The following is an 11,814-nucleotide window of genomic DNA, read 5'->3' as shown; positions in this document are numbered from 1 at the left end:
ATTTCTCTCTATTTTCAACTATTGTCAATTGATCTATTTCTCTCTATTTTCAAGTATTTCAATGCCAAATTAGCTAGGTGTAAATTGCTATGATGCTTTCCCAAGTAAGTACTCTCTCTCTATGCTCATTAGGAACTTGTTCTTTAATGAAATGCTCACTATGTTATCAATTTCCTCTACACACAAGCTATGTGTGTATTAAATGTTATATCCGTATCATAGCTATTGGTTTCTCCTTTCTTGCTCAAGAAGAGAGGTCCTCAAGCTTGCTGCAAATGGTTGGTGTTATTAATTTCGAAAGAGTAAGTAGAAGAGGGATTTTTCATCCTTGAAGCACGCCTGCTTTATGCAGTTAACGGGGACACTATCGAGAGCTATGGTCTTAATAATGGAGTCCTACGGGTCTTGCTTATGGATTAACCATTATTGAGCTATTAGAAGCTTGGCAAGAACCGGTGCTCTCTTGGCTATGTTGAACCCTCTCTTCTATTCCTTGCAATTAATAATATTTGAGCTACAGGTATAGATGCTTGAGTGCTTATCTTTGAAGGTAGAGAGGAGTAGCAACTAGGGCTTGAAATGCCAAAGTAAAAGTAAAAGTTTACACCTAAAATTTGTTAGTATGGCTGACAAAGGAAAAGATATTGAAATGAATGTTGATATCTTTGATTTTGCTAACAAGAGGGAAACTAATGATGCCACTATGCTTGTAAACTATCTTGTTTCTAGGCTACAACAAGCCCTCTCTTCGATAAGGGAAGAAGAAGAGGATCCGTATGGAGGGCTCAAAAATCTACTACTCGATGACGCATGAGAACCCAAGTTTCAATGGTAGAGCCCCCACCAAAAGAATGAGAAAGAAGTGAGTCTCCTGCCACTTGTGCGGAGATGGCTCCACGTAGAGGGTGGGAAAAATGCTCTCCAACACCCCCTAAACGGAGAAGATTATTGCATACTTCTCTACACCATAATTCAAAGAGGGACGAGAGAAAACAAGAGAAGGAAAAGGCGAGAAAGAGGTCACCCTCTTCTCCATCTTCTTCATCCTCTTCCTCTTCTGAAGAAAGTGATGGTGCAGACAAGGAGGAACAAGGGAAGAAAAAGGCGAGAAAGATCCCTCTTCTCCATCCTCCTCATACTCTTCCTCTTCTGAAGAAAGTGATGGTGCAGCTCTTGAACCACCTAAAAGAAGAGGCCATAGGAAATCCTATGCCGCCTAGAAGATGTCGTCCAAGCTCAAAAATTTCAAAGAGGGAGGAAAGAACATCTCTTTCCTTACCTACGATGGCACTTTTGGTGCTACGGACAAAGTCTTGGCCTTTATCCAACAATTCGATGCGGCGTTTGGAGATGAGGGCTTCACAGAGTCCTCTAAGCTACGTCATGTAGCTATACATTTTAAAAAGTCCTCTAGACAATGGTGGTCTAGCCTACGAGCAAACGGTGAAGCTCCACGAACGTGGAAAGTTTTAAGAGCTTCCATCATGAAGCAGTTTTTGGCTACCGATGCCAAAGACAAAGTATACCAAATGGCAAAGCTTGAAGCTCTCTCCCTACAAATCTATTCACAAATATGTAGACAAGTTTTGGGATTTACACCTCAAATCCACTGTCTTCAAGAAGATGGATTTTGGAGAGAAAAAACAACAATTTTGTGCGGGTTTAACTGAGGATATGGCGGAGTATGTTAACTCTCAAAGGCCACACACCATATCTGCGGTCATACAACATACCATGGTGACTTCACAAATCAATTTCCAACAAGGGGCTAAGAGAAATCTTAAGCCCACAAAAAACAAGGACCGTAACAAGCCTAAGGGGAAGACAATGTCCAAAAGTCTCCCAAAGGCAACGCCAACAACAACAAAGCTAAGGAGAAGGGAGTTTATAAAGGCAAAAATAAACTCTCTTCTGAAGAGCTAGAGTGTTATCAAAAAGATAACCGTTGTTTCAAGTGCAAGGATGAAGGGCATGCTTATCGTGCTTGCCCCCACAAGAATACACGTAATGAGCCTCCTAGAGCTACCTTGGTCGAAATTCAAGAAGAGGATTCTCATCACAAAGGATCTCCTCTATGCCATGCTTGGGGAAAGGTAAGAGAACATGATGCTTTTATTCTCTTTGACCCTGGTTCCACTCACAATTTCATATCCACTGAGTTGGCCACCAAGCTAGGCATCCAAGCCTATGAGATGGTAGATGTCCTACCTGTCGATGGTGCTTTCAAGGGGCAAGAAGCTTCAGTCCCTGGGGGATTCACTCTATATACAAAACAGGACGCCACCTGCGAGCGGACAAATTTGATAAAATCCCTATATACGACTCATATTAGGGAATATGACCCCCCTTTCTACGCTTATACGACAATCAATGAAGAAAACTATCATACCCCTATCTCGCATATAAAATTTAGGTCTCGCATGATCTAACAAAGTAAAACTAGTCAAAGAGTGTGTAGCATAGTGACTAGCAACTTACTAAGGAGCCACTTTTGTTGATAACAGTTGATGTACCCTCAGTGTGTCTTAGTTTGACTTTCAAACTATGTGCCCAATCAGCTTGCACTCTAGCTACTCATCCAATTTTGACCCATCCAAATTACTCAAAAAACATGGTTTTAAAGTTGTTTTAGGTTCTTCGTGTAAACTTGCATCTATACAAATTCTTTACAGCTTTCATCCCTCAACAAATGAATTATAATCACAAAACAAGCAATTGATACAAAGCAGTGTTAGGTCTTACATGTATCTTTGTAGCTATTGACTCAAGTTCAAGGGCATACTCTTTTAGGAAGCCATAATTTTGAAACACAAAAATTTCCTCTCATTTTTTCCTTTTCTCACTCCCCCTCCCACATATGATACACCCCTCCCTTATTTTTAAGCTTGGAAGATAAATTATAGGGGCCTCCCCCTAACTTATACACTTATGTAACTTGAAAAAAAATCCCCCTCCCCTGCACTTACGTGGTGCGGTAAGTTTTTCATGGTGAATCCCCCGGGCCTCAGTCACTCCCTTAAATGGGAAATTGAGGCTCCATGTCCAAAGCTATGTGGACAAGGAGGATTTCTTTATCTCTCCTCTCAAGCACGAGGATGTAATCCTAGGGGCACCATGGTTTGATCGCATGGTTGCCAATGTTAAATTCCCTCAAAGGCAAATCTACTTTAGGTTTAGGGAAAAAGATATGTACATAGATGCTAAGGAGTTGGGTAGTACCATACCTCTTATACATAAGCAAGCTTTCAATAAGTCAATAAAGAGCTCTATTTCCGTGTGCATGATTTTTGTTGAAGATTTTCAAAATGAACCCAATGCTTTAGCAAAAGAAAACATAAATAATCAAAAGGAATTAGAGTTATCCAATTACCTCAAGGGGTTTCAAGATTTCCTTGGTGCAAAACTTTCCTTCATTTGAGGTCCATCGGATCTCGCAAAGCCATTTGAGGTCCATTGTGATGCTTGTGGTGATTGCCTTGGAGATGTTTTTCTCCAAGAAGGACATGCCATAGCCTATGAAAGCCGAAGGCTCGACCCTGTTGAGCAAGCTCTAGGCATATATGAGAAGGAAATCTTAGCAGTTCTACATGCTCTAGACTCGTGGAAACACTATTTATTGGGGACTCCTTTCATTCTGCGGATGGATCACCAAAGCCTTAAGTCCTTCATGACGCAGACCAAGCTCTCCGACAAACAAATGAGGTGGGCAAATTTCCTTTTGCAATTTCATTTTAATATCGCTCACATTGTTGGCAAGCATAATCAAGTAGCCGATGCACTGTCAAGACGACCGAGAGTGAATGCGGTTTCCATAGCAACTCACAATGATCTATCTTCTATGATAGATGAGTACGCTATTGATCCCGATTTTAGAGATGTGATTTCAGCCCTTGCACTAGGGAAGAAAGAAGAATCATTTACCCTACAAGATGGTTATCTTCTCTATGGAAATAGACTATGCGTTACTAACACACTACGTGAGAAAGTAATGTATGAATCTCATGCTCCTCCTTATGCAGGGCATAGAGGGATTCCGTCTACCCTAAAAGGGATAGAAACATATTTCTATTGGCCTTCCAGGAAAGCAAACATACAAGAGTATGTTTCAAAATGTGTGGTATGCCAAAAGACGAAGTTTGATAGAGGGAAGCAACCTCGATTGCTTCAACCTTTGCCAATCCCTAATTCACTATGGGAGAGCATATCCATGGATTTTATCTTTGGATTGCCCAAGTCTATCCATGGGAATATAGGAATATGGACGATAGTATACAATTTTAGCAAACAAGCACATTTCATACCTGTCAAAAAAACTATCAAAGCCCATCAAATGGCAACCCTCTTTATATCACAAATCTTCAAGTACCACTGCTTGTCCCCAATGTCCATAGTGTTGGATAGAGATCCTAGAATGATCAGTAATTTTTGGAAGGGTCTCTTTGAGAATTTAGGTACAAGGCTAAACTTTTCTTCGGCCTATCATCTCCAAACGGATGGCTAAAGTGAAATAGCTAACCTAACCATTCTTGATCTACTAAAAGCTTATGTCACAGAAGTAGATCAAAAGTCCCAATGGGAGAAGTAATTACCCTTAGTGGAGTATGCCTACAATAACATTGTACATCTTCCACGGGAAAAGCACCTTTTGAGGTGATAGAGGGAAGATCAAAAAGTCCCTTGCTACTCAATGTACATGAGAAGGTCTTCGCTGCAAATGAATATAGCCAAGACCTACAAGAATCTTTCCAAAAGATTAAGGATGCTATATCCATCTCTCAACAAAGGCAAAAGACTGCTTGATGATAAGCATAGAAGAGTCCTAGCCTTTAAACATAATGATTGGGTCTTGCTTAAGTTTCCCAAGGCTCGATTAAGGCACACAACGGGCAAGAATCCTACGGGACACCAAAAGTACTATGCTAAGTTAGCAAAAAGGTACTATGGTCCCTTCCAGATTCTTAGACCAATCAATGAGATGGCATATCAACTCAAGTTGCCCAGCCATTGGCTCATACACAATGCTTTCCACGTGAGCCTACTAAAGACTTACAAAGGAAAGCCACCTCAAGAAGCAATTATTGAACACCCACCGGAGATCGAAGACCAAGAAGAGGTGTTGCAGCCTAAGTCCATTCTCCGACATGAAGACGAGGTATTACGAGGCGGTAAGACTATCCGACGATATCTTATCAAGTTTAAAAATTATCCTTTTGAGGATGCTAGATGGATGCAAGGCGTATTAAAGGATAACCTAAACCTTGTCAATGCTTACAATGATTCCCTAGAGTAAGCAAATGTAAATATGTATAAATGAAGAAAGTTTTTGTCTTACAAGACTCTCTTTTTCTTTATTGTGCACAAATTTAAATAAGTATGCATGCTTAGGATCATGTTTGTGGAGACGACGTCTCCCGAAACCAAGTAAAGCTTGTGACTCTATTATGGAAGATTGATACGCACTAATGTGCAGACATGCGTGCAGCAGCTAACGCTGTCAAGCACCAAATGGACTAGTCATCCATTCTGGGACGATGTCGTAGGGTAAAATAGGGGTCCTCTACGCGCTAGCAAAGAGACTAATGACTAGGCTTTATCTTCTCTACCTCATAGTCGAGGACAACTATGATTTCAAGAGAGAGGTAATGTCATAAAAACTAATATCTAATACTCCCAAATGATTTCTCATGTTAAATTGATCATTTAATATGGGGAAGTACTAGAGGAGTAAAAGCTAGAATATTGGTAAGGCTGCCAGACCGATCTCTGTCAGGGATCCAAATGAGGGAAAATAGGGATCCAAAGGGGGACATCATGCAAAAGAGCAATGTGCTTCAATGGGGCTTAAAAGACCTAAGGATCATCTCCATTAAGGCTTCCATAGGCTAAGGTTCCAAAAATTAAATCTTTTATCCACTGGCCAAAGCAAGGGGAAATTGGATGGTCATGGGAAGACTAAAAAGTCTTCCACCATCCCTAGGAAGGAGGGGGCGAGCCCATATTGTAGGGGATGAGAGAGAAACACACACTCCATGGCTCCCCCTTTACACAAAGGGAATAATGGACACATGTCAAGCTCTTAGGCCAGTTGCCCCCAACCTCCCCTCAAATCCTATTGGATGGCCATAGAGGTGGACCAATGAGAATTAGGCTAGAGTAAATTTACTATAATCAATTTTAAAATGCTTGATAAAAGAACCTATAGAAATTAAGCTCCATAGAAAACTATTAGACAGTCTACCAAGGGGTCCAATGAGCATCCAGCAGGCCAATGGCTTGCCTGATTCTTATTGGCCAGAAGACAAAAAGGTCCAATGAGAGTTTAGATGAATTGATTAAATACCTAAAGCTCTCACAAAAGGGGAAAGGGGACACTTGTCAAAAGGTTATCAACTATGCTTCTAATTTGTGATTGGCTAAGCTTTACAGGAGCCAATGGGAGGCAAGCATGAGCATTTAGCAAGAGGGGTTGGCCAAGATGAGAGAAGGGGCTGCATTTCACTCTAACAAAATGATACACACACACACACACACACAACTCATGTGTGCAAGAAGAACTCCATCTCCTTCTCCAAGCATTGAGAAGTAGAGGCCTACATCAACACTCTTGGCTATGGAATACTATTAGAGTGATTATGTGAGGAGAATACTTCTTTCTCTTAAGATACCTCTTCTTCCTCGATCTATCCTCACTCCCTGGAAGCTCTCACCATTTTTGAAGGTGTGTGAGGTCTTGGGACTGAGGCTAGGGACACTAGGTGTGATTTTCAAGCATCCATCTTCATTGCACCAACGATTTTGTCAAGGAACACAAGAATTGTATTGTACAAAAGTCTCCTTTGATGGGAGAAGCTATAATACAAAGCCTTTATGGAGAGGGGACGGGCTCCATGTAAATCCGGTCCTCAACTAACATTTAATGCACTAATAACTTGTGTGTAGCAGAAATTGATAACATAGTGAGCATTTCATTAATAACAATTTCCTAATGAGCACAGAGAGAGAGTACTTAATTGAGAAAGCAACAGAGCAATCTACACCTAGCTAATTTGCCATTGACAATACTTGAAAAGAGAGAGAAATAGAACAATTGACAATACAACATATCTTCTATTCGATGTATCGACTTCATTGAAATTTGATTAAACATCCCATGCATGGAGTTGGTTCTCCTTTAAAAGGTTGTCAAGCTATTTGGTAACAATCTTACCATAGCGTTTGTCATCCAAGAGGATATAAGATCGTAAGGAGCCGAGGAGGTGGTTGTGTGTTGTGCTCTACTTCTTTATCGAGGTAAAGCAAAGATTTGGGCATGCATGTCAAAAGTAAGAGATATGTCCGAGATATTGTGAACTTAAACCTAAGAAGGATAGATGGAATTACTTGATGTCTTGCACTCTTTTCTGAATTCCTTCCAAGCCAACCTTCAAGTCCTTAATGTCCCACATTTTTTTTTCTCTTTGTCAAGGACCTAGCGTTGTTTTTTTTCTCTAAGTTTTTGTGTAAGCTCCTTCATGATCTCCTTACTGCCTTCAACTTGTTGTGCACATTGTACGAAACTCTAGTGTAGGCGCACATTCTCATTGCATGAAATGTCTCTTTCTTGTTGTAGAACATCATTTCGTGCGGCCACCTGCTTGGTGTAGCCATACAAACCATTGTGGTGATTACCATATAGTTCACCAAAGGGGTTATATCCTTGAAAGGTGGAGTGGAGTTTGTGATGGATGCTTAATGTACATTTTATTGTCCACCCAAAGGCCCACATTTTTCATGCTTATGATCTAAAGTTCTTTTCGAAAGCTTCAAAAATGGAATTTTTTTTCTTGCAGAGGGGCTCATACTCTTGTGAGAGTTCTATGTGCATATGATGTACATATTTATGATCCCTTGTAGAAGTTCTTTGTGGAGAAGTTATATGCCTCAACTGAAACATGACTAATCAAAATTGTCCACTGGAGAAGGTAAGGGCAATGGCCCGGAAAGAACATTCAATATTTGTGTGCGAGAGCACGCAAGAGAGAATGGAGGGGAATTGAGCTCCGGAGCTTGATTTTTGAAAATGCAAAAGATTAAGATATTTGGCATTGATTCTTAGCCACCATAGATAGTGAAGAGCTATCATTACTAGATTAACTTTTTGGGTTTTTTATGCACATGCCCTCTAATGAAAGAGATATTCAAATTTTGAAAAACCAGTATGAAAAAAGAGAGAATAAATTTCTCATTATCTCTCTCTATGTTGACATGGCATTTCTTACAAGGCCCAAATTTGAGTCCATACTTTTTCTAATGGTATCACATGCTTGTGGGAGTACAAGAAAATGTGTCATTCATTGAGGTACTTGGGGATAAGTTAGCAAACATCACCTCACCAATGTGGGCATGTTCTTCCACTAGGGAACAAGGAAAGGTGTCTACAACAATAGACATTAGCACCTTTCGTAGGTTGGAAGGGGGACATGCACAGATGTTGGTAAAGGTATGTATGTACCCTTACCAGCATACACCTTTCATAGGTTGGAAGGGAGACATGCACGGATGTTCGTAAGTGTATGTACATATTGCACAATGGCCACCATACCCTCTTTCTTTTGCTTGAAATCAAAAAGATCCCAATGGCGGTCTAAGACATTGCGACATCACACTTGATGCGGCCCCAATGCAATGGTTGCATAAAGATTCATTGTCGACGGAAAGGTCCGTTCTACTAAGGTCTGGATCCTCGTTCATAAGAGGTCCCCTGCGTAAAGTCTAGAGGAGTTCCATAGATCCATCAATAGAGTTGGGGTGAGAGCTTCTGGTGTTACGAGTGCAATCCCAAGTTCTCTATAGACTACAACCACTGCTCTGTATTTATATATTGAATGCAAACACTTGACCATAAAGGCCCATTCACATTTAGGAAATCTAGTATTTGCAGAACCTCCATGGCGTCACCAATAACAGTGGTAACAAAACCAAGAAGAAAATCACAGAAGACAAAAATCCACTAGCTGCAAAGAGCAAACTTCGGTAAGAAAGAAAAGAAAGCGTAGATTCCCTGCAAGAGTTGTTGCTGGTAGCATGGTACTGAGGCACAAATGAGACAAAATTGTTGAGATAAGAGAAGCGAGACAATGACAAAGTGAATGCATAAGTGGCAAATAGAACTGAACTTAAGCCATCAAGATACTTTGAACGATCTGCAAGTGAACATGCAATGGCCATGCGGATAATTTTCAGTAATGCAATTTGACATTTAAAGATGCATAATCGAATCCACTTTTTTGAGTGTGAGTGACATTCCATCCAATTGGAGACCCCAAATGAAGTGGCAGAAGCTTCTATTTGCGAAAGTTGACTCTGAGACCAGCCGCAATCCCAAACAACTCCAAAGCGTACATCATCGTGCGCACTCACACACCACACACACCCCGTATCTACGTAACACGTCCTGAGTTCAAAACTCGTTCGATAACGTGATGACGTTAAAAGTTCTGTCCTTCTTTTCTCTTCTGTGGAGACACGATGAAGCTGGATAGCAGAGTCGGTGATGCCTCTCACCTTAAGAGCACTTTCTCGTCACAATCCTGTCAAGGTACTTCCTGCGATTTGCTTACCTCTGCCATTCTTGGGCTCTAGTTTGCTAACACTCACTCATATGGCAGACAACCCTCCGGATCCTATCATGCGCCATCAGGTGCGGCTAAAGAAATGAGAATCTATAAGAAAGGGGAGGGGGGGAGAGAGAGAGAGAGAGAGAGAGATTGATTGATTGCATGCGCATTGCAGCTTTCTTTCAAGCTTTGATTTTACTTTTACTTGAGCAGATCGGGACAGCTGAGCAAGGCATTAGCAATTGCGGAGCGTATGCAAGCCCTTGGGATCTGCATAACCAGAAATCAGGCATATTTTTGGCTTCAGGAGTGCAGTAAACAAAGAGACCAAGACTTAGAATACGCCAAAAGGCTACAGTCGGTGTTAGTGTTTAGTCGGCTTGATTCAGTTCAAGTTCTTGCAGATCACCTCATCCGTTATTTCGCCTCATGTGGGAGCTTAACAAATGCAGAAATAACGTTTGAGAAGGTTGCAAAGCCAAGCGCGTACACATGGAGTGCCATAATATCTGCTCATTCCCAGCTCGGAAAAGCAGAGCGTGCCCTCCATTTGTTTCATAAAATGATGGTCTGCGGCTCCGAAGCTAATGAATGTGTATTCCTCGGAGTCTTAAAAGCTTGTTCAACGCTATCATGTTTAAGACTTGTGCATCACCATATTCTTCAAAGTGGCCTTCAAGCGGTTACAGTGGGGAATTCTCTGGTAGATTTGTATTCAAGGTTGAGTAGCCTTAGTGAGGCATGCACTGTATTCGACAAGCTACCGAAGCGCAATGTTGTATCATGTAATTCTATGATTGCAGCATACATTTATCACAAAAGCTTTTTCAAGGCTTTGGGTTGTTTCGGAAAGATGCAAGCTCAGGGCATTGATCCTGACGACGTTACATTTTCAAGCACCCTGATGGCATGTAGCAGTTTGGGGGTTATCAAAAGGGGTAGGCTCATACACCATCAAATCATCGAACGGGGCCTTCAATCTCTGGCTTATGTAGGAACTGCTCTGGCTGACATGTATGGAAAATGTGGCAGCTTAGCGGACCTCCTTGATGTATTTAAAAACTTGCCGTATCGAGATGTGGTATCATGGGGTGCTCTTATTGCTGGATGTGCGGAATGTGGGGATTCCGCTCTAGCTCGGAATTACTTTTTGCAGATGCAAAAAGAGGGGTTCAAGCCGAATGAAGTAACCTTCACAAGTATATTTGCCGCGTGCAGCAATGCAGGACTTATTGATGAGGGTTGTATGTATTTGAAATTAATGACAAGTGACTTTGGTCTTAAACCAAATCCACACCATTGTTTTTGTGTGATTGACCTTCTTGCGCGCGCTGGAAAATTGGTGGAGGCAGAGAGGATGCTGCAAGATCTGGACTCGAGCGCAGCTGTTGCATGGAGATCATTGCTTTCTGCTAGCAAAACATATGGTAATGTGGAGCTTGGGAGACGGTGCTTTGATCACCTGTATCAGCTTGACCCCGACAGCGCGTCAGGATACATCCTGATGTCAAAGATCTATTTAGCCGCCGGTATGCGGGAAGAAGCGCTTAAAATTGAAAAGCTGAGACCCAAGTGGAAACCAAAAGTTAAAGAGCTTGATAAAATCCTGAATAAACTAAGAAAGGGATTGGGAGGGCATGAACACAAATGTGAAGCAGGAGAAGCTTTTTGTTAAGTTAATGTCATACCGTCCACCAGACCTGTATTCTTGAATATTCTTGTTAACTTTATCTCATTTACGGGGCTTGCACTCTTGAAGCGTCCCCAGAAAGGTCACTATGCAGAGTCATCATTTGCTTTTGAAGGGAACTTTGTGTGTGTGTGTGTGTGTGTGTGTGTGTGTGTGTACATATGTGGTTAGGATTCTTTGTGGAGGAGCTTGGCTTTCACAATTTGCCGAGCGAAACTTCTCTCTAACCCACTCTTGAGCTGATTGAGAATTAGTTTATTGACACGACATTACATCAACTCAAGGTGACCTTCCCCCCCCCCCCCCCCCCCCCCCCCCCCCAAAACAAAGAAGGAAAAGCTTATGGTATATAGGGTATAACTGAGACATGTCTTCTTGCTGTATCAGTTTGATTACAGTGGAGCTATGGGCATTCTAGATTTTATGATATTTTAACAATTTATCATGTTATTATGAGATGGATCAAGGTATGTGAGTTGCCATGACAGATAGCTATGATGGGACCACTTGTCACTATTTTTTTGTAGT

General features: G+C 41.4%; 1 protein-coding gene across 2 annotated transcripts; it reads left to right on the top strand.

The window, feature by feature from the left end:
• The first annotated feature begins 9,388 nt into the window (after positions 1 to 9,388).
• Positions 9,389 to 11,396, top strand: LOC147465964 (pentatricopeptide repeat-containing protein CRR2, chloroplastic-like). Of its 2 annotated transcripts, XM_086522956.1 has the most exons (3): positions 9,389 to 9,577; positions 9,648 to 9,679; positions 9,810 to 11,396. In XM_086522956.1, exons 1-3 carry the CDS (start codon positions 9,533 to 9,535, stop codon positions 11,269 to 11,271), a joined length of 1,539 nt encoding a protein of 512 aa, XP_086379082.1. In that variant the 5' UTR covers positions 9,389 to 9,532; the 3' UTR covers positions 11,272 to 11,396. The 2 variants fall into 2 exon arrangements, with proteins under 2 accessions (XP_086379082.1, XP_086379092.1); XM_086522966.1 differs by lacking the exon at positions 9,648 to 9,679 and having other exon boundaries at positions 9,419 to 9,577.
• Positions 11,397 to 11,814: the final 418 nt, after the last annotated feature.

This window comes from Adiantum capillus-veneris, chromosome 1 (assembly GCF_014529385.1).
Source record: "Adiantum capillus-veneris isolate H3 chromosome 1, ASM1452938v2, whole genome shotgun sequence".
NCBI lineage: Eukaryota > Viridiplantae > Streptophyta > Polypodiopsida > Polypodiales > Pteridaceae > Adiantum > Adiantum capillus-veneris.
Note: the sequence above shows the minus strand (reverse complement) of the source record. Positions and strands in the feature narration are given on the sequence as shown.